Source organism: Rutilus rutilus (assembly GCF_951802725.1).
Source record: "Rutilus rutilus genome assembly, chromosome: 6".
Taxonomy (NCBI): domain Eukaryota; kingdom Metazoa; phylum Chordata; class Actinopteri; order Cypriniformes; family Leuciscidae; genus Rutilus; species Rutilus rutilus.
This window is the reverse complement of record NC_140214.1, coordinates 4851907-4878976: the sequence shown is the minus strand read 5'-3', so window position 1 is coordinate 4878976 and position 27070 is coordinate 4851907. Positions and strand designations below refer to the sequence as shown.

The window sequence follows — 27070 nt, the reverse complement described above, 5'->3', positions numbered from 1 at the left end:
AAACAAAGTGAACAAGTTAAGGAAATGAGCAGCAGTTAAGGGTTGTGCACTATACATAACTGAACTGAAAATGCCATTCAAATTAAATTCCTACAATTGAATTAAGGTGGCAAGCAGGATGCAGAAAAGTAATTTGAACTTGGATTCAATATTATACCATATGTATAATAGACCCTATACGGACTTAGCTACTGAAAGAGATGCTTCCAGAGTTTATAGATCCTCTTCTTAATATCATTAACTCATCTTTGCCATTAGGATTCTTACCAAAAACTTTTAAGCTGGCTATTATTAAACCGCTTATTTAAAAAAAAATGCAGGCCAATTACAGGCCGATCTCGAATTTACCTTTTTTGTCAAAGATACTAGAATAGGCAGTATCCTCACAACTATGTTCCTTTTTAGAAAGAAATGGTATCTGCGAGGATTTCCAGTCAGGATTTAGACCGTATCATACTACTGAGACAGCTCTCTTCAGAGTTACAAATGATTTGCTCTTATCATCCGATCTTGTTTTTATCTCTCTATTAGTGTTACTGGATCTTAGTGCTGCATTTGATACCATCGGCCACAACATTCATTATGGTGGCATTAGTGGAATTGCATTGGCATGGTTCAAATCATACTTATCTGACCGTTATCAGTTTGTAGCAGTAAATGAAGAGGTGTCATATCGATCACATGTTCAGTATGGAGTACCACAAGGCTCAGTACTAGGACCGTTGCTGTTCATCCTGTACATGCTACCCTTGGGAGATATCATTAGGAAGCATGGCATTAGCTTTCACTGTTGCACTGATGATACTCAGCTCTATATTTCTTCGCGCCCTGATGAAACTTACCAAGTCACAAAATTAACAGGATGCATAGCTGATATAAAAAACTGGATGACTAGTAATTTCCTACTACTTAATTCTGAAAAAAAAACTCAGCACTTAATAACCTAGAATACTGTGATGGATGTTCTTTCAAGTCTTCATCGTCAGTGGGTGTGCTCTTTGATACCAATCTTTCGTTTAAAAAAACACATTTCTAACATCTGTAAAACCACATTATTCCATCTTAAAAATATATCTAAATATGCTTTCAATGACAAATGCGGAACGGTTAGTTCATGCGTTCATGACCTCAAGGCTAGATTATTGTAATACTCTTATGGGTGGTTGCCCTGCATGCTTAATAAACAAACTACAGCTGGTCCAAAACTCAGCAGTTAGAGCTCTTACCAGACCACAAGTACCATACCATCTTTCTATGACCATTTTTGCCCGGTTCTGTCAACACTGCATTGGCTCCCTGTTAAACATCGTATACATTTTAAAATCTTGCTAATTACTTACAAAGCACTAAATGGTTTAGATCGCCAGTACTTGAGCGAGCTCTTAAAGGATTAGTTCACCTCAAAATGAAAATTTCCTGAAATTTACTCAATACGTGGCGTGTCGCAGACCAGCACAAGACGAACAATTGTGGTTAAAAAGTATATACTTTTTTTTTTTTTTTTTTTTTTAATGACAGATCGTTTCACTAGATAAGACCCTTATTTCTCGACTGGGATCGTACAGAGTCCTTTGAAGCACTTCAGAGCCCTTTGAAACGGCATTGATTTGAACTTCAACATTCTGGTTGTCATTGAAGTCTGTGGTGTGTAGAAAAATCCTGAAATGTTTTCCTCAAAAATACTTAATTTATTTTCCACTAAAGAGAGAAAAACATGAACATCTTGGATGGCATTGGGGTGAGTAAATTATCAGGAAATTTTCATTTTGAGGTGAACTTATCCTTTAACACATTATAGTCCTTCATGTCTATTACGATCTCAAAATTCTGGCCAGTTGATAATACCTATAATAGCAAAATCAACTGCAAGCGGTAGATCCTTTTCTCACTACAAAAGTTTTGTACTACATCAAAATGATTCCCGTTCACACACTGTAAAAAATTTCTAACCCTCCCAAATCAAAAATTTCAAGTGGCCGATAACATCTAAATTTTTCAATTGGCCCAAGTGAAATTCTGTAAATTATCAAATTAAATTTACAGATTTTCACTTGGGCCAATTGAAATTTACAGAATTTCACTTGGGACAATTGAAAAATGTAGATGTTATCGGTCACTTGAAATTTTTGATTTGGGAGGGTTAGAAATTTTTTACAGTGCACGGATCCGTGGAAATGACTAAAAACGCTGTATTATGCATGCTAGGCAAGTAATTCGACGATGTCACTTTGTAAATAAAGTACGCGTGACGTATTTGTTTTTTTGTGCAAACAAAAACTATATTAACATGATAAGTAATCATTTAAATATTTTTAAAATCCATGACACGAAGCAAGTTGCATCATAGGCCAAACTACACAGTAAATGAGGACTTTGCTGATCTAAGGTGTACGTCATGTCAAGTTGCTATCCTGTAATATTCGTGATGTCATTTATGCTTATCCTAACTGAAAATATGAAAGGATTTCACCCTAGTGATTGGCAAGCAGCTGTTCCTTTGCTCTGTTTTCTGTATTATGGATCTGAGGTTTTAATGGAGCCTGAACATGGACACAGAGGGATTTTCAGAGCCTGTGGCATTTGAGGATAAAACAAGATATAGCTGGCCCTATGTGAACTGTCCAGTCAGAGGAGATGCTGCGTCACAACAGTAAAGTGTTTAAACTAAATGTGGGTCATTCTACAAATGATTCTGAAGTCTTGCTAGTATCTAGAAAATGTTGTACTGATGTTCCTAATAACAGTAACTCAGTATTTTTTACATCATATTATCAGAATTTTTGAAAACTTTTTTGTTTGTACATTTCTGAGCATGAAAATATAGAAAGGCTGGGATAGAATAAAGCCGCTTTTCCACCGTCAAGAACAGTAAGGAACAGTTACGGTTCTTTTTCCACGTGAGCCTGGTTTGGTTGTCTGTTGCCTGGCTGCTAGTTTCTCTGTAGCTGTCCAAGCACGCTATTTGAGCTTAAAAAGAGAAATATCTGTTCATCCTCCATAACACGGTCGCTATTTACATCTCATATCGTCTGTAAACTCTTGCGTTATAAAGGCAACTACTGGCGTATTTGTATTACATTCAAAGAACTCCGTTATCTGTCCCACAATGGAAAATGAAACCATATCTGTTAAACCATATCTGAAAAGTATAGTCTATAACAAACTGATAATGTTGTTAAATTCAGATAAAATATTTTTACAAAACAGCATTTTTAGTGATTTTTTTTTTTTTATAGATATGTTTGTCAATACAAACAAGTTAATTCAGGCAAATTCAGATTAATTAAATTCAAATTCAGATTATTTAAATATTTTTACAAAACAGTATTTTTAGACTCAGTAATGTTATGGTAAAAATAATAAATAATTAGATTACTTTGTCAATACAAACAGGGTAGTGATAAAAAAAAATTTGCTTGTTTGAAATTGGGTAAAATGTCAATATATTATTTGATTAGTATAAAGTATTATAATTTTTGCAATAGCAAGTGGGCGTTGTAAAATGTGATTTAATTTTTTTATTAAAAAAAATTATAATTCAGATTAATTTATGTATATTTTGTGTCAATACAAACAAGTTAATGGTTAGTTATGGTAAAAAAAAAGAATAAGTATTATTTATTTTTTTGTCAATACAAACAGGTTAGTGATAAATACAAATAAAAAAATTAAAACTACAATTATTTATTGTGACCTTGTTTGAAATGAGGTAAAATATCAATATATTAATTAATTAGTAAAGTATTAGCATTTTTGTAGCTACTAATATCACTTTTTTTTTTTTTCAATAATGATGAGTTTGATAAATAAATAAATAAAAAGATACAGTAAATGTTACCGTAGTTGAATGTAGAATGTAATATATGTGTATTCTGGTAAAGCGTGATTTGGCATTGTGATACAGTCTGCATGTCCCTTTCTCTTTAAAATATTATCGTCTGACACAGGACTGGAAACCTGCGTGCATCATGACCGCGGACACTCCAACATCTGTGCATGCAGCTGTCACATGATGCCAAATCACTGCGCTCTTATTTCATTTGGGGAATTAGAGGAGGAATATCAGCGGATTTGGTTGGCGATGCCAGGGAAGAACATTACAGAGCTGTTTCAGAGATGAGACCAAATCCAATAGAACTCTGATGGTAAATATTTCAGATTCGCCTCACAATGTGAGCAGCTGGATATCATTTTGCTGTTGGTCTAGATTTTGGGCTTTTGATGCCTTTTGATAATATCCTCATTAGTTTCAGAGGCCAAATGGGAAAAAGTGTTTGCCCGTGCAAAAATCACCAGCATGATACTACGATGTCTTGGATGGTTGCCAATGCACTGCGATGCAGTCGCTCTATGATATTTGGGGTAGATTTTTTTTTTTTTTTGCATGTTGCTTTGTGGTTGTTAGGAAGTTCTAATGGTTGCTAGGTGGTTATTTACTGGCCCAAGTCAAAATAGCCTGCCACCCTAGTTTCTCATATATACCTTTTTTTAATGGCGCTTTTGGAAAGTAGATTTATATGGTTATAAAATGAAAAAAGAAATCAGTGCAGCTGTGTTTCTAGAGAAGCTTGTGGTCTTAAGGTCTGATATCTGCGCAAGTTACTAAACTCAAATCAGAAGCACGGCTATAAACAGACCAAATCTCTGTGTAATTCTCCAAGCAAGTAAACATTGCACACATAGAGAAACGTTCAGTGGAAGGATATGAATGGACTAGAATTCGTATGGAGATTCTTCTAATGCAGTGAAACGGACTGAATATGTAGAGTGCAGATGTGGCACTGAAGCGGAAGATGGCTTTTCCCTTGTTTACTACTATAAAAGTCTGTAAAAAGAGAAAAAAGAAGAGAAACAGTCAGTCTGAACACATGAAATGTCAATATTCTGCATCTAAAGATACATAATGTTCAAAGGTTTGTTGTCAGAATGGTTTTATTTTTAAATAGGCTATTAATACTTTTATTCAGCAAGGAAACAATAAATTGATCAAAAGTTTTAAGACATTCATAATGTTATAATGTTAAGTGTAAATGTAAATAATGTTAAATTATTCTTTTGACCTTTCTATTCTTAAAAAAAAAAAAACATAATATTAAGCATTCAACTGTTTTAAACATCAGAAATGGTTCTTTAGCAGCAAATCAGCATATTGGAATGATTTCTGAAGGATCATGTGACACTGAAGACTAGATTAAAAATTAAATTAATTAATTAATTAACTACTGCATAAATATAATTTAGTACCATAAAATCCCCTAAAGATAGACATATTAAATAAAAAACATTATCAAACTAAAATATAGTACAGTAATTTCATTGGAATTATAATAATAATAAAAAATCTGTCATTTCACAATACCACTATTTTTAGAAAAGACAATTGATTACATAGATATATAAATTAAATGTTCAGCTAATATTTCATCAGATGTATCACAATATACCAGTGACCAAATTGGCCAATACTAGATAATCACTCTCTGTAATAGTTTATTCTGATTGGTCTTCTGCTGTCAATTATGTTTATGACTGTATAATGGGTTGTTAGTGAAAACTATTTAAATTTCAAAGGTTGCTTTATCGTATAGATATGCAGAATTTATGAAATTCTCAATTATGTGTCAGATCAGATGTTTCTCCTAATATTCATTTGAAAGAAATTAGTCAATAGTTAACATATAGTAATAGTAGAGCGCTGTAAATAAATGTGGACAGCAGTTTGATAGTTTGATTGCAGACTTTATCTTGGCAAATCTGAGCACAATTTGAGACATTATCCCTGTGTACACCTGGTATTAAGATGCGTTTCGGTTGATCGGATCACAAGTGGACGACACTAAATACAGGTGTAAATGGGGTCTAAAACATTGTGAGCTTGTCCACTTTCGACCACTTCCAGAGGTAGTTGAAAACGCATTGGACCGGATTGCTTTCGTAGTGTAAACGCTCATGTGTTTGAACAGACACAAAAGACCGTCTACTGACCTAATGCGTAAACATTATGGGAAGAGCTCTAGACCGACGGGATTTAAACTTTGTCAGCTGGAGACCCAAGTTTGGTTTCGAAGATGAAAAATGTACCAAGCACAATGTTCTCTCATCATTCCTGATTTCTAATATCTTGCGGCTATCAGAGAAAATTGTGTGAGCTTATTTTGTCCATTAGATCGAAAGATCTGAAAAAGTCTAGACATTTACCCGCCCCTTTCCTCGTAGAAATCAGGACAGAAGTGGTTAAAGGGGACAAAAGACACGGATTAAAACACCAGGTGTAAACGGGAATGTTTCCCTCGTCTACTTGTGATCCGATCGACCGAAACGCATCTTAACACCAGCTGTAAACAGGGCCAAAGAGAAAAAAGTTAGAGGGTCTTGTTTTTCAGGAGATGTAGGAAACAGTCTCCATTTTCTCTCCAGTTAATCTCATTGCTCTCCAGGAGAAACCAGAGCAGAACCAAGAGGGTGATTTCAAGGTAGATGATTCAGAAAAAATAGAAAATGTTTTTCCACAGCTTTTAAAAATGCACAAGTACGTATCTCGAAGACAAAAGCATTACATGCACTTCTATAAATACATCTGTTTATTCATGGACTGTGACGATATTCAACTAAAAACACGAACTTCACATCCATTAGGCCTCATTTACAGCACTTAGTCTTTTTTTAAAGATGCACTAAAACATCTCGAAGGCCACTAGTAACCTCAGACTGACTCACCCTCTGATTCTTGAAGTAGAAAGGGTCGATGTCCTCCAGCGGGACTCCGACCAGGCCTGCAGGGATATCACCAAAGATCCGAGGAAGCCCCTTCCCGGCCTCCAGGTCAGCACGGGGTTTGGGCTCCTCCGTGTATCCGGGGTCCGCCTTGTAATCCTTCGTGTTTTTCGTCCGCTCTTCGCTGATCCTCTGCTCGATGGCCGCCAGAGACTCACGAGTGTACGGTCGCAAGCCATCAGGACCCGCTGGTAAGAGCATGGTCGCCATCTTTTCATCCTGATCGTCCTGTACTAGAAGTTACTCAAAGCTAGATGGAGTCGTCCATGAGACAGAGAGAAAAATAGAGTTAGAATGTTACTCTATGAGCTTGTTGTTTTGCAATTTACAGCACAATGACTGTGGGTTGAGTCCCTCTGGAGTCACCTGATGTACTCAAGGGCATGATGGGGATTCCTCAGGGACTTTAATGCTCACGGGACGTACCAGGGATCCCGTGTATCATCTAAATTCCCAGTTCATACACTCTTATAAATAAAGGTTTCATATAGGAGGTGCCAAAGAAGGACCATTTCTTATTCCCTATAAAAACTTTCAGTGAACATTAGTGTGAAGAACATTTTAATAATCAAAAGAACCCTTTTCCACTGCGAAGAACCTTTTGTGGAATGGATGTTAAAGGGCACCTATTATGACTCTTATCACAAGATGTAAAATAAGTCTCTGATGTCCCCAGAGTGTGTATGTGAAGTTTTAGCTCAAAATACCCAACAGATAATTTTTTACAGCATGTTTAAATTGTCATTTTTTGGAGCTCAGAAAAACATGCTGTTTTACTGTGTGTATCCCTTTAAATGCAAATGAACTGCTGCTGCCGGCCCTGGGGGCGGAGCCTCACGAGCTCGCGTTAAGAGCCAGGACAATCTCATCTGATAATATCAGAACAGAAACTCTCAGTTGCGGTGTTCATTTCGACTCGGCGTCGGACAATAATGCCCACAGAGCCAGAGAATATATGCTGTATGGAGATAGAACAGGTATAGTTTAGTTTAATTATGGTTATAACTTATTTGTCATCTGCTTTTATCCACTATTAATACAAGCCTGCTGTAGCAGACCCCGTCCGAATGATGACCAAAATATACTGATGAGTTCAGTGAAGTTTATTGTACATCACACAATAGATGAGTGTTAGTTTTACTCCAGAGAATCACTGTAAGAGCTGAATAAACACAGTAAAAGAAGTGCGCATTAAAGTCTTATCCATAAACTCTCTCTCACTCTCCCTTTCATTATCATCAACATACACAGCGAAGTACACAAAACACTTGTTACATCTAACAGTAAACAAATATATACACACCTTTTCAGTGGGTGCTTAATAAACTGGTAAACCTTATATCCGTAAAATGACTGGATGAGTCATAAAGTGCGCTCTCTCACTTAAATATCTGCCGTGGTCAGTAACGTTAGGCCTGTCGCTCCGGAGACCGTAAGCTGGATCACAAACAGTACAGATCCATCCTCGAGTAACAACGAGAGTAAATGAAGACTGCTATGTTCATTCTTACATCCAACAACAAAACACCTCAATCGCTTAGGAGACATTCTTGTCTACAGCTGCTCAAGCGTGGAAACAATGGCGGACTCTGTGTCCAGCTCACTCAGGGTGGGTCTATGCTCAAACTGCAGTGTCAATCAACAGTCGTGGGTGGGGCCTGTGCAAAGTGACGTCACATTGCCCCGAATCTGAGAACAGCTTGTTCTGAGACAGTGCTTATGATTTATGGGGATTATAAAAAAAGCACTGGATGGATTTTTATCATTATAGGGTGGTTGTGTACACACACTGCCAACACACATTTATGTTCAAACACCATGTAAAAGTGAATTTTGCATAATAGGTGCCCTTTAAAGGTTCCTCATGGAACCATCAATGCCAATAAAGAGCCTTTAATTTTTAAGACTGTAGCGTTAACCTCGAGACTATCAAATCACCAGTGTGTGAATACGGAGCCTCATGGAAGCTTGTTTCCGCCACTGAATAAAAAATAAAAAAGGTAAATGCAATTTTCTTTCTGACTTTTTTTCTTCCAATTGCATGATATAAACTCTCAGTTGCGAGAACAAAAGTCAGAATTGCGTGATATAAAGTCGCAACTGTTTGTTATAAAGTCAGAATTGCGAGAAAAAGTCGCAATTATCTTTTAAATTGTTTTATTCCGTGACAGAAACAAGCTTCCATAGGGCTCCGCACATGCATGCAGGAAAAATTATTTAGTAAAAAGAGGGAACGAATTATTCCATTGTTTTACAAAATCATGTTACGTTATAACGATCCGGTCCCTCGTTTTACTAAATCATCTGACTTAGTAAAACGAGGGACCGGATCGTTATAACGTAACATGATTTTGTAAAACAATGGAATGAATTGTTATATTGAGCGCACAATTAGGCAAAACGAAGGAATTATTTTTTATATTATGCGCATGATTTAGTAAAAACTGTTTATTTCATTTGTATCTTTGTTATATTGTATTTATTTGTGCTTTTTGCTTGTGCTATTTGTTTTTATTTTACTACTGATGGCTTACTTGTCTTTAATATTTCAAATGTATATTAGTAAGTAGTTGTAGCTGTAGCTGTGGTATCAAAATTGGATTAGAGCATTGAGAATTTTCACTGGTATCTAAAACTTTGGTGTTATTACTGGTTTCATGGCTGGTAAAAAAAAAAAAAAAATTATGGCCAGTAAATTTTCTGAATTCACCGGCCATTGGCAGGTGTGGCAAAAAGTTAGTTTTAGACCTTGTTTATAGGTATTTAGCAGTGGCATTGCCAGGCTTTTTTTTTATCAAACAAAATAAGCTAATTGCCTGCACACAATATGATAGCATTGTAATATAATAATATAATATGCAATGATAAAGTTTACAGTGTCTTCATAACATAAAAAAGCAAAACACATCTGACGCACATTCTTTCTAGAAGTAGAGTTTAAAAGCCTTGCTGTAATTTTGTATAGTCAATTAAGAGAAGGTACACCGCCATCTTACTCCAACGAAAGTGACTTGAACGCACCTGAAGTCATAAACACAACTTTCCATCTCATTAAAATGAACTTCCCACTCTCAGAAAAAAAGGTACAAAATCTGTCACTGGACCAGTACCCATTGAAAAGGTACTAATAAGTACACTTTAGATAATATTATGTTCCTTTAAGATACTAATATGCACCCTTCAGGGGTAAATGAGGTACAAAAGCGTATCTTTTGAAAAGGTACCACCCCAATGACAGCTCTTGTACCTTTTTTCTGAGAGTGCCATGTGGCTCTTCTGCTAAGACATCTGTGTGAACTTGAGGAGAACTGACTTCACACATTAAAAATCACCAAAACACCAGCTGATTCAAACACACTGAGCAAAAATAATGAAGGAAAGTAAACAACATGTGCAACATTTTTGACATGCAGATGCATACACTTGATCTGATATTTTATTATCTATTTCAGACATTTTTTTAACCCCTTTGACCTAAAATGTTTTCTTGAAGTACCACCTGAGATTTTAAGGTAATGTTTTAACACATTTGCATGTTTACGGTGCTCTGAAGTCAGTTAATGGTCCTGTAATATTGAGGGCGAATCTCTCTAAGAATATGTATAGATCACATTTTATATGTATGAATAAGAAATTATATTTTACATAGAGAATTTGTTCTTTGTCGCTCTCAATACTGTAATGCACACATATCTTCCACTGAATTTATAATTCTCATTCTCCTCCTCCGTGATGATTCTCATTGTATTATTATTACTGTAATGCAGTAATTAAAATCATCCTGTCTGAACACAATATACACTACTGTTCAAAAGTTTGGGGTTGGTAAGATTTTTTTAATGCTTTTAAAAAGAAAGAAAAAGTCTCTTCTGCTCACCAAGACTGCATTTATTTGATCAAAAATACAGTAAAATCAGTAATATTGTTAAATATTATGACAATTTAAAAGAACTGTATTAAATTTGAATATATTTTTAAATTTTATTTATTTCTGTGATCAAAGCTGAATTTTCAGCATCAGTCTTCAGTGTCACATCCTTCAGAAATCGTTCTAAAATGATTTGCCGCTCAAGAAATATACAGTATGTAAGACGTTTATGCGCTCACGAAAGCCTCTCTTCCGTTCAATGACACATGAAATAAATGCTTATACAATGTTCAGGATAATGGCGAAAGAGCCATTCTGTACTGTAATGGCAATGTGTCGTGCAAAGAAAAGGGATTAATTAAAACTATAGTCCCACATGTTCAGATCTATAGTCTCAAATATACTTTAAATCAAACTACACTGTAAAAAAATTCTAACCTCCCTAACTCAAAATTTTCTAGTGACTGATAACATCTAAATTTTTCAATTGGCCCAAGTGAAATTCTGTAAATTATAAAATTTAATTTACAGATTTTCACTTGGGCCAATTGAAAAATTTAGATGTTATCAGTCACTAGAAAATTTTGAGTTAGGAAGGTTAGACATTTTTTACAGTGTATTATAACTGCTTAATTTTAATCTGTCGACATGATGTTGGTTAATTGCAGAGCTTGAGCAAACATATCCACATCCTTATGATCAGATGCTTTATAAACTGCTGTTTTCTCACCGCTGTCATTTTTGTTGTGTGTTTATTTTATTATTGACAAGAAAGCGCACAGCACATATTTACATATTCATCTAAACGTCACTCTCAGCAGCGTGGACGGTGTCTGGATTTTCGTTAACAGTATTTTGCTTCAAAAGTATTCCCAACTTCTTTTTACGACTAAGCAAATAACCAAAAGAAATTACGTACAATGTTACGTGAGCACGAGCAGTAAGTTGCTGGCTGCAATTCACTTAACAGCCAGCGGTGTCGCTAATAACAAGAGTTTGCAAATTCTACATATAGCCCCTTTAAATGCAATTTTTTGTGTTGCAATAACAAAAAAAAATGAAGTGCTTTAATTGCCATGAAAATAGCCACAAAATGCATGCATTTTTATGCAGAAAGGAAAATGATCTGGACATGTTCTTGACAGGTTTTGTTTGATTCTTCCAAGTAGTTCATGGTGACTTTGCATGAAAGTTACAGAAACATATTCCAGTAGTCATGTGTAATATTCTCAAATCTTAAGCGATTATCAATTCCATCTAGTGATTTCTTGTTCTAGTGTTTAGAAATGTGTGACTGAACCAGAGGCGGATTCATTCAGCACAGTTATACAGTATGTTGTATAAGGAATCATCCACTAAGTCCAGCGTGAAGAAAAGCTTATCCAGCCTTGACCTTCTCAACCTCCTGCTTCATCTCTCATCCTGAATGGAACATCAGACTAAATTGGTGTCAGACAGGGCATATATTAAAACTGATGACTAACAGGCCTAACCCGCTCTCATTTATAGCCTGTGCTTTTATTGCAGTTTAACCCAGCAGCTGGAGAGACGTGTTTCTGAAGATTAGCGCGTGGAGAAGGAAGTTCCTGTTCCTTCCCCTGGCAGACATGTTTTCAATTCTTCACCGCCGACCAGAGCCAGAAAGCGTTATCTAACCCACAGCCTCAAAGTGGCTTACGGCGGCTTGATCTGACCCACAATTCTCAGCTGTAGCAAATTACTCGGCTGTCAGTTTAGACGCACATTAATGTGGGACGTCACTTCTTTTGTGCTTCTTTTGTAAGAAAACAAGCAAAAACATATACCAACACGAGTCTCCAAGATGGTCAGGTGCTGCTAGTCCAGAATAGCAAAACTAGCTGGTTAAGCTTAGTTAAGAGGCCTGTTGAGGGCACGTTTTACAGTTTTTTAGGGGTTCAAACGTGTAGCGCTGAAAACCTATTGTAATTGTAATAATTTCCAAGGATCAGCATTCTCCCGTAAAAGTGATCGGGCAGACCAAACCGTTAGTCGTAGAGACTTGAAACTTTGAGGGATGGTAGTACCCACCCCGTCTACAACGTCACCAAAGCTCGCCCCAATCGGCCTGATGGTGGCGCTACAGCGATCAAAAGTCTGTAATGGCTCCTAACTCCTAAACCGTTCTGTTTTGGATTTTTCCGAAAAAAAACTATTTTTGCGAACTAGCCCTATTGTTTTTTTTGCCCGATTGGAACTAAACCAGTGCAAAAAGATTCTCTGGAGTCTGATTGTCAATAGTCATCGCAAAAATGTGCAATTTGTGAACACAGAGCAGGATAGAGTCAGATTGATCAGAGATAGATCAGTAGAAGGGAGACATCAAATACAGCATTTTACATTACAGTATGCCATGTGATACTGTAAACAGATTACCATGGTAGAGACTGCCACATTACTGTAACTCACCCTTATAAAGGTCAACTACTACAGTATAGACTGAGACATATATTGTACAGTGAAAACATTTACTGTATCGTCAGCAAACTGTGGTGTGCAGAACCTCATGGCAGTTTGAATCCATATTGTTTGTAATAGTATCTAGCCAGTGTGTTATCAAAACATGTGATGAAGTTATGACACGGCCATGGGGGTTTTGTGCTATAAAACAGTATATGCTGCTAATACAGTAAATGTCCTCACTGTATATGACTCAATCTATACTACTGTTTAATATATTCTGGCATAGTCTCTACCATAGTTTTGTCTCTGTTTACAGTATCACATGGCATACTGTAATGTAAAATGTTGCTCTATGTTCACAAATTGCAAATCTCTCTGTCTCTCTCTCTCTCACACACACACAAACACACTTACGTGTGCACACACTTTGAACATAGTAGTGGTTCTTATCTATAAATCCCTTATGTATAAAGAATTCATAACATTTGGTTACCATATCCGAAGTTGCAAACAAGTTCTATAGACACATGTCTATATAGAAATCTACAGGTGTGCCAAATGATCTATTGATTAAACATTAAGTTCAGTTGGATTAAATAACAGACAAATGTATTAAACTGAACGAGAAGAGATGCAAATCAGAAGTTTGACAGTAAGAGCTTTATGAAAGGGGGTTACTGTAAATGAAATATACAATATAACATTAAATTGAAACTTTAATTTCCCAACTGAGATCAATAAAGTATACTTATACATGAAACATATAGATAAAAACCTTATTTTGTGTAGTGAAAAGGACTTTGTGATTTTGTGTATTGTGCAAATATATGGAATGTTTGATCTTTTTATGATCTGTTGTGATATTAGTACTAAGAGTTTTCAATTGCTTGTGAAAATTGTGCTAAAGCAATTTAAAAAACTGTCAAATGAACGGAAGTGGTCGATGCCTAGCCTCTCTCTGACCAAGTGTCGTATAAACGCAACAAAATACTGCAGTGTTCTCGATGGCTTTACTCTCAGAAGACAAAAATGTGATTTCTGCATTACAAATGCCACCAAACAAAATTGCAAACTTTACAAATTGAATTCAATTAAAGGGGTATTTATTTTAATTCACTTGTAAATGGCTCATAAACCCTTAATCACTATAAAAAAAACTGAAATAACCTATAAAACATGAAAGTTTTAAGCAATCATTTAAGACATATCTCCTCATATAGAACCTTTTTGGCAAACATGGTTCTTCAAAATTTAGTCGAGAACCCAAGGGTTCTAAATAGAACCCCATTGAACCTTTTTTTCTAAGAGTGTATTAGAGGATCATAATACTTGTCTCGGTTCTCGTTTAAAATAAAAGGTCTGTCCCCATGTACAGTATTTCATATGAGCCTTTACAGCCATTACAAAGACCATTCTGAACATAAAAAGAGTCAAATCCGGCGTATTATTTCCTGGCCTTTGATCAAACTGATGAGTGTTGAAATTAACACTCCTTCAGCTAATAATGCGAAATCAGTGTGTGTCGTAGATTTTTATGTGATATCAGTCTAAATGACTCTCACATTCGTAATGTAATCAATCTTAACAGGCAGTCACAAACACACGGTTATATTCTGTCTTGTGCTTCCTCCAGGTTCGTCATTTGTATCTCTACTCTTGATTTTATGAACTTTTTCAGCAGGTTATTTTACGTTTCATAAACTTGTTGTGGATTTAGAGACTCTGATCATGCAGCACGGCTGATTTAGGCCGTCCTCATCAAAATTCAATTCAGCAGACCAAATTCTCTTTTTTTTAATATGCATCTTATATTTTAATCTTATGTTTCATGGTTCACATCATGGAGCTATTTTTGATCTATTTTCATTGGTTGAGGAACAAAGGAATCAAAATAGTCAGCCATATGGTCATACATTTCAATACAGCAGCTAGCTTGTGTTATTGATAATTGTACAAAGCCAAGTTTAATATTTCATCTGACAGACAAATGTTTTTAATCAAGTTTACATTGGAATTGCTCATTCTTTCAGACAATGTGGTGGAACCAATGCAAGCATTTTGAAGCGCAAATATTTCCTCAGAGCAAACAGATATTGTATTAGTCACTTTTACAGAGACGTTTCGAAGAATTAAGGCATCGTAATCATTACAAACATCCATTCGTTTTCTATATCCTTTATCAATCATAATGTTGTACATCAAGTAAGGCATTATATATTTTCATATATAAACTAAAAATTTGGTCATGCTGATAAATCAATATTTGGCTATTTTGAGAATTTGTGTATTCTATTTTTTGTGTGTGAAGTGAGTAAATATTGTTTAATTTTTGGTTATATGTCTAAGCAATTTTATGTACATCTCACTTGCTTATTTAATTATATAATGCAAATTATTTGCAGTTTTTGGGGCAAGATTGAACTTGAAAACCTCTGCTTAAAACTAATTGAAACTCTTAATCCTTATCAATTCATGCTTAAACTGTTAAAGAGCATAAACTTATGAAACAAGTGGTTGGCTGTGTGATTTAAAGTATTACAGTATACTGTTTAAATATTATAATGCATAGCAAGAACATATGATTAATTATAAGGCATTATGAATGCATTTTAATGCATTAGGAAAATTTATTGAGATACTATTATAGTTTTTATTAATATTTTGAATTAGTTTTTAATTTTATATTTGACATTTTATTTTATTATTTGAAAGTTTTAGTAATATTTCTGTGTGTTTTTGTCATAACGATCACATTGGACAAAGGACATTCTTAATTGCAGTATCTTTTTTAAAAACTGTGTTACAGTGTAATTATACATTTAAGTACTGAGTAATACTAATTAACTACATATACTCACCTATAAGGGTTAGGAATAGGGTTTGGTTTAGGGTTAGTTGCACGTATGCATAATTTAGTTATTATTAGGCTACAACAGTAACTGCATGTAACGTGTCACAAGGACACGGTAAAATAAAGTACCAACAATTGTACTGGGATTTTAGAAAGAAATCACAACTAAAATTCCTGAAAATTACAACAGCACACAAGTCATGCTTTCACAGAACGCTCACGACCTGATAAAACCAACAGATCCATTAAGGATCATTAAATGGGAGGAGTCATGTATATTAAGGTCACCCATAATGCATTGTATCTGTCCACCCTGCAGGCCATCTGAACTCCAGCTGATGAGAGAGAAGTGAGGACAGGGTTCAAATATTCAGCGCTGAGAAATACATCCAAGAGCAGGAACTGAACCCACAATCATGGCACCATTAACACGAGGATGAGTGAATGAGTTCTTTTCAGGTTGAATCACTCTTAAAAAGTTTACACTTTAGTCCACAAGTGAAAGTTTTGCACTATATCAGCATTGCAATTCTGTGCAAAGGGTCACATGATCACTGACACTTTAGCACATCATTGGTGCCTTTTTCTTTAAACTTTTCTTTCTTTAATTTGTTTCTAAATCCTCAAATGCTTCACCTTATATCTCAGTTGAAATGAAAAAGAAATCCATTATTTTCCCTTTTTTTAGTTAAAATACGGAAATCTCAACACTGATCTGAAGAACCTGCAGTATATTGGAACAACAACTTTTTTAATGTTCAAAGAACCATACAGTATAGAACTATAGAAAAAAAGGAGGTTGAAACTTTAGGAAGTTTTACTTTTATGCCTGAACTGTTATTCATATTTTTTAATATTGTATATGGGGATATTACACCTGCAATGAATTGGGTTCGGAAACTCTACAAAGATTACAAAATGTATTACTACCCACATCAACTTCGTTTTAAATGTAAATAAATAAAAAAATCTCTTACATGTAAACTCCGTTAATTGCAGCACTGCGTCCACGCATTTCCATTTATTGCGCTGATGTAAATTCAAAATCCCAAACTGATCCATGATGGGAATAACCCCAATCCCAGATAAAGTATTCCGTCAAGGACTCTGGAAGATTTTTCAGACTGTCTCTGTTGCTGTAGGTAAATTGTTGTTCGTTGAAATCTGGATTCCGCACAAATGCATTAGTACTCTTAAATCCCACGCAACGCTCATTTTACGTGTTTTACGCGATCCAGATTTAAAGTTTATCTATATCCCAGCATTCACTTAAGAGAGAACTCTGTATCCACACGTTGTCCGTGCTTCCCATTGAAGATATGACTGAATTTTAAGCCATTTACGGATGTGCCCAGCTGGTTTTGCGCACAGCGTGAGTTTGCGCGTCTCTCTGCATGCGCGCGCCCTAGAGCTGATGCAGGATTACGCGCATCACAACCAAACATTTGCGCGCGCCAAATTAGATAATAAGCAAGAAAAAATGACTGTACGACTCTTTTATTGCAAGTATTGATTGTTTTGACTGGTGCCTAATGCAGAGTTCACTTTGGGCACGGCTGGCTTGTCCTTACAGGATGATTTTAACGTCAGGATTTGTGTTTCCAGTGACTGTCATATCTATAAAAAGTAGTAAATATATGTTTTTACTTTTTCTTAAGGTTGCACTCAACTACTTGCTCTATTTAGTATAAAGGATCTCTTCGCTTGCTTTCTTCTATGTCGTGATTGTGAATATCACAGCTTGTACTTTGATAGGAAATGCATGTTCTAAAATTCATCGAAGCAACACGAAAAACTCTTCTAACTCTCGTTTAATAATTTATTTTTTATTCAGCATCTCCCTCTAGTGGCCTCAGTGAAGTCTTCATGCCTTTGAGATGTATGCTTCTGTTTTTAATATATAATTAACCACCTAACTCACCCTATCACCTTCCTGTTTATAAATTTTTTTGGCATACTAAGCATGTCCATATGATATTACTGGGCTTGTATTATTATGTAGGCCTACATATGATCATCTTCTGCACGCTAATGCTTGCCTTGTGTCCTGTAATACTGAGGCTCTACCGGTGGTGGCAGCACTGCAGCGCGTGAGTGACGGATACACACACACACCGCGCGACAGACAGCGAGGAAGAAGCGTCCAGCTCGCAGTAACAAACATTTGAGCATTCAGGTGTCGGTTTTAGGTTACATTTTAGTGAATTAAAGAGAACCATGTCGGAAAGAAAAGTTTTGAATGTAAGTACCTCTTTGTTTACTTCTATATTATTAGTGTGCTGCGGCTTAAGGTGGATTAGAGGAGTAATGTCTAAGATAATCATTAACAGCATGCTAATGAAGTAGCAACGCAGTGTATACATTTATTAAATTTAAGTATTTAAGTAATGTTTTCTATGCACTTAAAGTTCATAAATAACCTTGAACACACGTAACAGTTATTAAGATGAACCTCGAAATAAGTTTCTGTTTACAAAGTCACGCTTCTGTGGTGAACTGTCACTTTTACAGCATTTCTTCTTGTTTTTCTTCAGAAATACTATCCTCCGGATTTTGATCCGTCTAAAATCCCTAAACTCAAACTGCCCAAAGACCGTCAGTATGTGGTCAGATTGATGGCACCATTTAATATGAGGTGAGACAAGTTTTATTTTTTTGTTTAACTTGCATAACTATTGCCAACATGGTGGTTTGAGATAGAAACACAGGTCTGTCATATAAGGACATGAGGTAGTTATAATGTCTAGAATTATTGCAGGTTTCATATAATGACATGTTTTTAGATACAGAACTATAATATTTAACTGTTTCATACAGCACTTTATGCAGCTTCTCAACTAAGGATAAAATTACATAGAAGAGCAACAATATACACTACCGGACAAAAGTTTGGAAACATTACTATCTTTTAATGGTTTTGAATTAAGTCTCTTCTGCTCACCAAGGCTGCATTTATTTGATCAAAAATACAGGGGGAAATATTATTACAATTTAATATAATGGTTTTCTATTTGAATATACTTTAAAAAATAATTTATTCCTGTGATGAAAGCTGAATTCACATCTTCAGTGTCACAAGATTGGAAACAGTTGTACTGCTTAATACTTTTTTAATAACCTGTAATAATTTTTTTAGGATTCTTTGATGAATGAAAAGTAAAAAAAAAATAGTGATCGAATAGTGTGTCAGTAGGAAATATCAGTTTACATTTCCAAACATTCTTTTTGCCATTAATTGTAATAATCCAGTGAGATTTGAGTCTGACAACAGCCGGTATGATCTGATCTCACCGTCATCGAGTCCGTCTGTGATTACATGAAGAAACAGAAGAAACTGAGACTAAATCCAGAAGAACTGCGGGAACGTCTCCGAGACGCTTGAAGAAACCTTCCTGCAAAGCTACAGTACTGTGAAAAGTACTGGCACTTGTGTTAAAATGCTGTAAAGTGAGAATGCTTTCAAAAATAAAATCACAAATTGAATTTATTTATGATTTAACTTCTATTCAAATCAATATATGGCGTAACGACCCTTTGCGTTTAAAACGGCTTTTGTCCAGGTACACTTGCGCATAGTTTTTCAGGTAGCTTTGCAGGAAGGTTTCTTCAAGCATCTCGGAGACGTTCCCACAGTTCTTCTGGATTGTGTAAAACTGTGTATGTATATATATATATATATATATATATATATTCTCATTTATTTAAAAATGTAATATTTTGTAACATTATACACTACCATTCAAAAGTTTGGGGTCAGTAATTGTCTTTCTTTTTTTCTTTTTTTTTTAAAATAAGTTATTAATATTAAGCAGCACAACTGTTTCCAACATTGATAATAAATCAGCATATTAGAATGGGTTCTGGAGGATCGTGTGACACTGAAGACTGGAGTTACGGCTGATGAAAATGCATTTTGCAGCACAGAACTATATTACATTTTAAAGTGTATTAAAATAGATAACCATTATTTTAAATTGTAATAATATTTCACAATATTACATTTTTTTTTCTGTATTTCTAATCAAACAAATGCAGGGTTGAAAAAACTTCTTTCAAAAACATTAAAAATAGTAATGTTTCCAAACTTTTGACTGGTATTGTATATCACTGTAAAATAAGATAATGGTATACTGAACATAATACTATTTAGCAAAGAATCTATTGATTTCTCTGATTTGTGAGGAAAACATATGTAGTTTGATTTATTAGAGATTATATATCATCTTTCAGATAATAATTCTTGCTGTTTTGCAGGTGTAAAACATGTGGAGAATACATTTACAAAGGGAAGAAGTTCAATGCTCGTAAGGAGACCGTTCAGAACGAACTGTACATGGGGCTTCCCATTTTTAGATTCTACATTAAATGCACCAGATGTTTGGCTGAGATCACCTTCAAGGTACTCCAGTGAACTTACGACACTTCAGGAGATTTTCTTGCGTGTTTGTTCGGTTGCACTTCATCTGATTGGTGTGTTTCGCAGACAGATCCAGAGAACACAGACTATGCCATGGAACATGGTGCAACACGTAATTTTCAGGCTGAGAAACTGCTAGAAGAGGAGGAGAAGAAGATCCAGCTGGAGCGAGAGGAAGAGGAACTCAATAACCCCATGAAGGTCTGTTAGAAACTTTAATATCATAAGACACATGTAGTCTTTTAGAGGTTTTGTCAGGGGGGTTATTGTTTTATTCTGTGCTATTTGTGTTTAATTTTTTATTTACTTCCACTTTCCATCAGTGTATTTTTGTGACAAAAGCATTTTGTTTTTTCCTCTGCTTTCCACATATGGTGGACATAAAAGCCTTTACAGTGTCTTTGTAAGCAAACTAGGGATGTCCCGATGCCACTTTTTTCACTTCCGATACCGATGCCGCAGCTTTGGCTATTTGCCGATACCGATATCAATCCGATATTTATATTTTATTCTTGAACTAATACTAATAAAATATATGGAAGCACTTTGCTCAATTAGCCACCTAAAAACATCTCACTCAAATCGAGAACAAATACTTCTCCAGTATATAGTCCACAACAACAGCTGATTATGAAAGACTGCCACCCTTTATTCAAACATTACAAAAATGTTCTCTCTCTCTCTCACACACACACACACCCCACCCCAAATTCCATACAGAGGTATGAGGGATTTGTTTCTCTCTCTCTCTCTCTCTCTCTCATCTCTTCTCTCTCTCTCTCTCTCTCTCTCTCTCTCTCTCTCTCTCTCTCTCTCTCTTCTCTCTCTCTCTCTCTCTCTCTCTCTCTTTCACACACACACACACCAAATTCCATACAGAGGTATGAGGGATTTGTTTCTCTCTCTCTCTCTCTCTCTCTCTCTCTCTCTCTCACTTTCTCTCTCTCTCTTTCACACACACACACAAATTCCATACAGAGGTATGAGGGATTTTCCTTCTCTCTCTCTCTCTCTCTCCTCTCTCTCTCTCTCTCTCTCTCTCTCTCTCTTCTCTCTCTCTCTCCTCTCTCTCTCTCATCTCTCTCTCTCTCTCTCTCTCTCTCTCTCTCTCTCTCTCTTTCACACACACACAAAAACACCAAATTCCATACGAGGTATGAGGGATTTTTTTTCTCTCTCTCTCTCTCTCTCTCTCTCTCTCTCTCTCTCTCTCTCTCTCTCTCTCTCTCTCTCTCTCTCTCTCTCTCTCTCTCTCTCTCTCTCTCTCTCTCTCACACACACACACACATTTATTTTATGTCATTAAAGTCTTTAAATGTTCGCCGGTTCCCGCCTCCTCCTTCCCATAACAACGAACTGCGTTACACTGGTGCAGAAACCCGGGAAGGTTAAACGAACATTTAAAGACTTTAATGACATAAAATAAATCAACAACGAAACGAAAGTAAAAGACAGCAGCCCCTCACGGACGACTGCTGTCACATAATAAAACGTAAAAAACCACAACATAACTCCAGGCCTGTCCTCTCTCGCTCTTCACTATCGTCGCTCCTCCTTTATGCTTCCGCTCCTCCGTGAGAGATACGAGACCGGTGCGTCGCGCAGGTGTCACTCATCAGTAATCACGCCACCGGCCTCGTGCCGCTCTCTCACGGCCCTCTGCTCGCCACACTAATATTCAAGCATTTAGGCGATGGTTTAAGCTAGATTTTCCCATGGTTTGTGTTGGATAGGTATCGGATCATATTTTTTTTCTCCCCTCCGATCTCCGATCTAGCGTTCTGGGCCAGTATCGGCACGATACCGATGACGTGGATCGGATCGGGACATCCCTAAAGCAAACCATTAAAAACCCCATAAAAAATGTAAAAGCTAATCTCCCTGAATGCTGTCACAGGTCCTGGAGAACCGCACACGGGACTCAAAGATGGAGATGGAGGTGCTGGAGAACCTGCAGGAGCTGAAGGACCTGAACCAGAGGCAGGCGCGGGTGGACTTCGAGGGCATGCTGGATAAGTATAAAGATATGGAGCGGAGACAGAAAGAAAGAGAGCTGGATGAAGACGAACGAGAGACCAAGTATGAAAAGAGACTTTTTGCTTCTTAGACTTAAAGGGATAGTTCACCCAAAAATGAAAATTATGTCATGATTTACTCATCCTCAATTTGTTCCAAACCTGTGTGAATATCGTTCTTCTGCTGAACGCAAAAGAAGATATTTTAAAGAACGTCAGTAACTAGTTGATGAGCCCCTTTGACTTCAATTAGTATTTTCTTCCTACTATGGAAGTCAATAGTGTCCATGCACTGTTTGGTTACCCATAATATTCTTCAAAATATCTTCTTTTGTGTTCAGCAGAAGAAAGGAACTCATACGGGTTTTGAACAATTTCATTTTTGGGTGAATTATCCTTTAATGGTGGAATATTTGAACTTTTAACAATGAATGTCACACTACAGGTCCAATCAACTGCACAAAGATTTAAATTGCAAATTTTATCAGAGAATCTGAAATTAGATTTTTCCCCAAATCAGGCAGCCCTAGATTACAGCATCTAAAATATAGTTTATGTACAATATGTAGATATTCCTGTGCATTTTAACCTAAAATATTAATGTTTGAAAGTCATAATTGTGTTTATGTTGTTTACTGTCTACATTTACATGTGACAATAATAGCAGCTCTTTGAGGTTATGTACATTCACTGTGTTAGTATTGTTTTTCCAAAGCACATACCCCTGGTTTCACAGACCAGGCTTAAACTAGTCCCAGACTAAAATGCATGTTTGAGCTGTTTTAACTGAAAGCAACTTACACTGATATGTCTGAAAATATGTCAGTGTCATTGTTTTGTCTCAAGATGCACACCAGTAATGGTTTTCCTAAGGTACGTTTATAAAAGCTTCTTAAATGCCCTATTTCAGGGTTTCTCAAACTCGGTCCTGGAGGGCCACAGTCCTGCACAGTTTAGCTCCAACTCTGATCAAACACACCTAGCTGTGAGTTTCTAGTGATCCTGAAGACAGTGATTAGCTTGCTCAGGTGTGTTTGATCAGGGTTGGAGCTATACAGTGGCCCTCCAGGACCGAGTTTGAGAAACCCTGCATTTGATCTAAGGCCTAATCCTGGCTTAATCTGAACCCTGTCTGTGAAACCAGGCCTTAATGTCAAGATTAAGAAACATGAATTATTTAGTATATATATATTCTGAGATTTAGTCTTCTCTTGCTCCTCATAGAGAGATGTTAGACAGAGCTCTGATTAAGCGACTGAGAGACTCGGACTCTGAGGAAGAGACGGAAAATGCAAAAGACGAAGGCAGGAAACACACGGCTGATAAACCCACAGACATCCTCACTACAGACGGGAACGCAGGATCACAGGTCGGGTGAAAGACAGTAGCCTCAATTAGAGTTTCTTTATTCTACTGTTTTATTTTATGTTTTAACATTTTTACTTTTATACGTTTATAATCGGAAAAATGAGTTTTATTACATGGCTCTGAAATACTCAACTCTGATTGGTCAGTTGTGACATGCTGCGATCAAATATTTTTGATGCTCTCAGGCAAACAATTTCCTACATTTACTACGGGTCAAAAGTTTGAAACTATTACGTTTATGTTTTTGAAAGTCTTTTATGCTTACCATTTATTTGATCTAAAATGCAGTAAAAACAACAATATTGTTTAAAATTATTACAATTTAAAATAACTGTTTTCTTTTTTAATATATTTTTAAATGTAATTTATTCCTGTAATGCAAAGCTGTATTTTCAGCATCATTACTCCAGTCTTCAGTGTCACATGATCCTTCAGAAATCATTCTAATATGATGATTTGCTGCTCGAGAAACATTTCTGATTATTATCAATGTTGAAAACAGTTACCTTTACCTTTTATTTTTTACCTTTGATAAATTTTGTGTGTCCTTGCCGAATAAAACTATTCATCTTATATTTTTATTAAACCTTACCCCAGACTTCACTTTTGAATTGTAGTGTATTTTGGTTCCACAAAACAACATTGATTATAATAATTAGAATGATTCTAACACAGGATCATGTGACACTGAAGACTGGAGTAATGATGCTGAAAATTCATCTTTGATCACAGGAATTAATTACATTTTAAAATAAATTCAAATAAAAAAAGTTATTTTAAATTGTAATAATATTTCACAATATTATTGTTTTTACTGCATTGTTGATCAAATAAACTTGGTGAGCAGAAGAAACCTCTTTCAAAAACATTAAAAATACATAATTATTCCAAACTTTTGACTGGTAGTGTAGCTAGTTTCATGATTCTCCTATCACTCCACACTCACATAATAATTTCAGCTCAAATCAATATTTAATATTCATTTATTTATTTATCAGCTGACAGATTGTTTAACTATACATTATACTTTATATGTTCATATAGGATGATCTGTGGTCCTAAAGTACATTTTCCCACTTCATTTGTCTATTTTAACGCCTCATGCTTCTCATTAATTGTTGTGCTGTTTTTCCTCCTGAACTCCACAGGGCTCATCATCGTCTGTGGTTGTGAAGAAGCAGAAGCTGGAGAGCTGGGAGAGGAGTGTCGGGAGTCTGGGCGGGAAGGGAGCTCTGGGGTCTCTGGTGGTGAGGAAGAAACCACAGGCTCCTGACACACAAAAAGGTTCATGATCTATTAAAACTAAGTCAGTTTGTGATTTCTCAAAAGTTTCAGGGTCAGAACGAGTGTGTGGGGGGTGTAAGCAGCAATTAACAACATTACAATTATAAAAAAAATCATGCATTCATTCAGTCATTTAAACAAAAAAGCACATTTTTGGGTCAGGAAGTCTTTTTAATGTTTTTGAAAGAAGTCTCTGCTCACCGAGGCTGCATTTATTTGGTCAAAAATACAGTAGAAACAGTAATATTGTGAAATATTATTACAATTTAACTGTTATTTGAATATATTTTCAAATGTCATTTATTCCTGTGATGCAAAGCTGAATTTTCAGCATCATTACTCCAGTCTTCAGTGTCACATGATCCTTCAGAAATCACTCTAATATGCTGATTTACTTTACTTATTTAAGAAACATTAATCATCATTATCAATGTTGAAATTTTTTCAGGATTCATTGATAAATAGAAAGTTCAAAAGAACAGCATTTATTTGAAAAGTTTTTGTTTGTTTGTTTAATGCATCCTTGCTTAATAAAAGTATTATTCTCTTTAAAAACAAATTTACTGACCAAAACTTTTGAACGATAGTGTATATATTAATACTACTACTACTACTAATAATAATAATAATAACAATATTTAAAAACACAAAAATAGCAAATTAACGGTTATTTTCTTGACGACTTATTTTATTCATTATTTAATTAATAAATTGATGTTTCTTGTTTATTTTTTTATTAAACCAAAATTGCAACTCTACATCAGTATTTGTATTATGTTTTTGTTTTATTATTTCTCTGGAATCGAGGAATGGTACAGATGTGGATTGCAAAGCTGTTTTTTTATATATATAAATGGGTGCGGACAAAATTGACCATTTAATAAAATAAGGGCGCTTGAATAAATGATGCCTGACCAACTACAGTTTCCACCAACAAACCCTGATGTTGGCTCATTGGCCGCAACGCGTAGGTGTGCCGTCGCTTGTCACCTGTTTTTAACCTGTGCCGTGGATTGTTTTTTTCTTATGAGTGAAACCCTGATGTTGTATTTACGTATCAAACTCCCTCAGTCCTTCACATCTGTTAACCTGGTTTTTCTCTGTGTTTCCGGATCATTCAGGGGCCGGTGCTGCCAAACCCGCGTCCTCCACAGCCTCAGCTAGTGCTTCCAACGGGCAGCCAGCCGCGTCTCAGAGCGGTTCATCGCTCAGCCTCTTGGGGGCGTACACAGACAGCGATGACACCAACTCTGACTAGGCCGAGAAAACACTGTGTGGTGTTTTTAAATGTTTATTTTCAGACCAGCAAAAATGACCTCCTCTCTTTTTCATAAGTTTCCTTAACTTGGACTCTTTAAAGTACTGGATAAGCACTGTCTGTCTATAAGAAGCTGTTTCCATTGCCTGGAATTTATTTGCTATTAGATCTGCGTCATCCCAGTGTCTCTAATGTACTCTATAATGTGTTTCTAATGTATTATGCACTATAATGTAGTATTTGTTTCTCCATGTTAGTTCAGTCAATACGAGGAAATGCATTTGAGGGTTGCAGTGGAGACAAGTGAATCTGAATCTAATTTAGACTGATCATCTCCAATAGACTCTTTCATCTTCACAAACATCAAACAAATAAAATGTTCCTTGTGTTTCGTTTCCAAGCTTAGACTATTTTTTTCCATTTGTTGTTTTATTTTCAAAATATTTGAAATATACATGTATGATAATATAAATATAAATGTACATATATATTAAATATATTTCTGATACATTTGTTAACTACATTAGTTAATGCATACCTCTAAATCATTTATTATTCTTAATGTTCATTTCAACATTTACTAATAGATTATTGAAATCAAAAGTTGTATCTGTTAATACTTGAAGACTTCAGATGCAAAAGCCTCTTAGTGCCATCTGAAATTTTCTTCTAAAATGAGCAATTTTTTTCAAGTTTGTATATTTAAGTTCAGTAATTTCACTTTAATGACAATTAATAGGTAATTTTCATTACCAGTAATGTGAAATAAGTGAACATAAACATACAAGCTTGATAAAAATGATCATTCTAGAAG

The 27070-nt window shown here is 35.6% G+C and overlaps 2 protein-coding genes across 2 annotated transcripts; one reads left to right on the top strand and one right to left on the bottom strand.

Moving 5' to 3' along the window:
- Positions 1 to 4271: 4271 nt before the first annotated feature.
- On the bottom strand, positions 4272 to 17267 carry LOC311292308 (sodium channel protein type 1 subunit alpha-like). The gene is made up of 3 exons (XM_084411949.1): positions 16892 to 17267; positions 6718 to 7024; positions 4272 to 4825 (listed from the first exon to the last, which is right to left on the bottom strand). Exons 2-3 carry the CDS (start codon positions 6982 to 6984, stop codon positions 4577 to 4579), a joined length of 516 nt encoding a protein of 171 aa, XP_084268075.1. The 5' UTR covers positions 6985 to 7024; positions 16892 to 17267; the 3' UTR covers positions 4272 to 4576.
- Positions 17107 to 26656, top strand: yju2 (YJU2 splicing factor homolog). Its single transcript, XM_084411940.1, has 8 exons — positions 17107 to 18155; positions 18449 to 18549; positions 20169 to 20313; positions 20398 to 20532; positions 22229 to 22410; positions 23571 to 23715; positions 24863 to 24998; positions 26120 to 26656. The coding sequence occupies exons 1-8, from the start codon at positions 18132 to 18134 to the stop codon at positions 26254 to 26256; spliced, it is 1005 nt and encodes a 334-aa protein (XP_084268066.1). The 5' UTR covers positions 17107 to 18131; the 3' UTR covers positions 26257 to 26656.
- Positions 26657 to 27070: the final 414 nt, after the last annotated feature.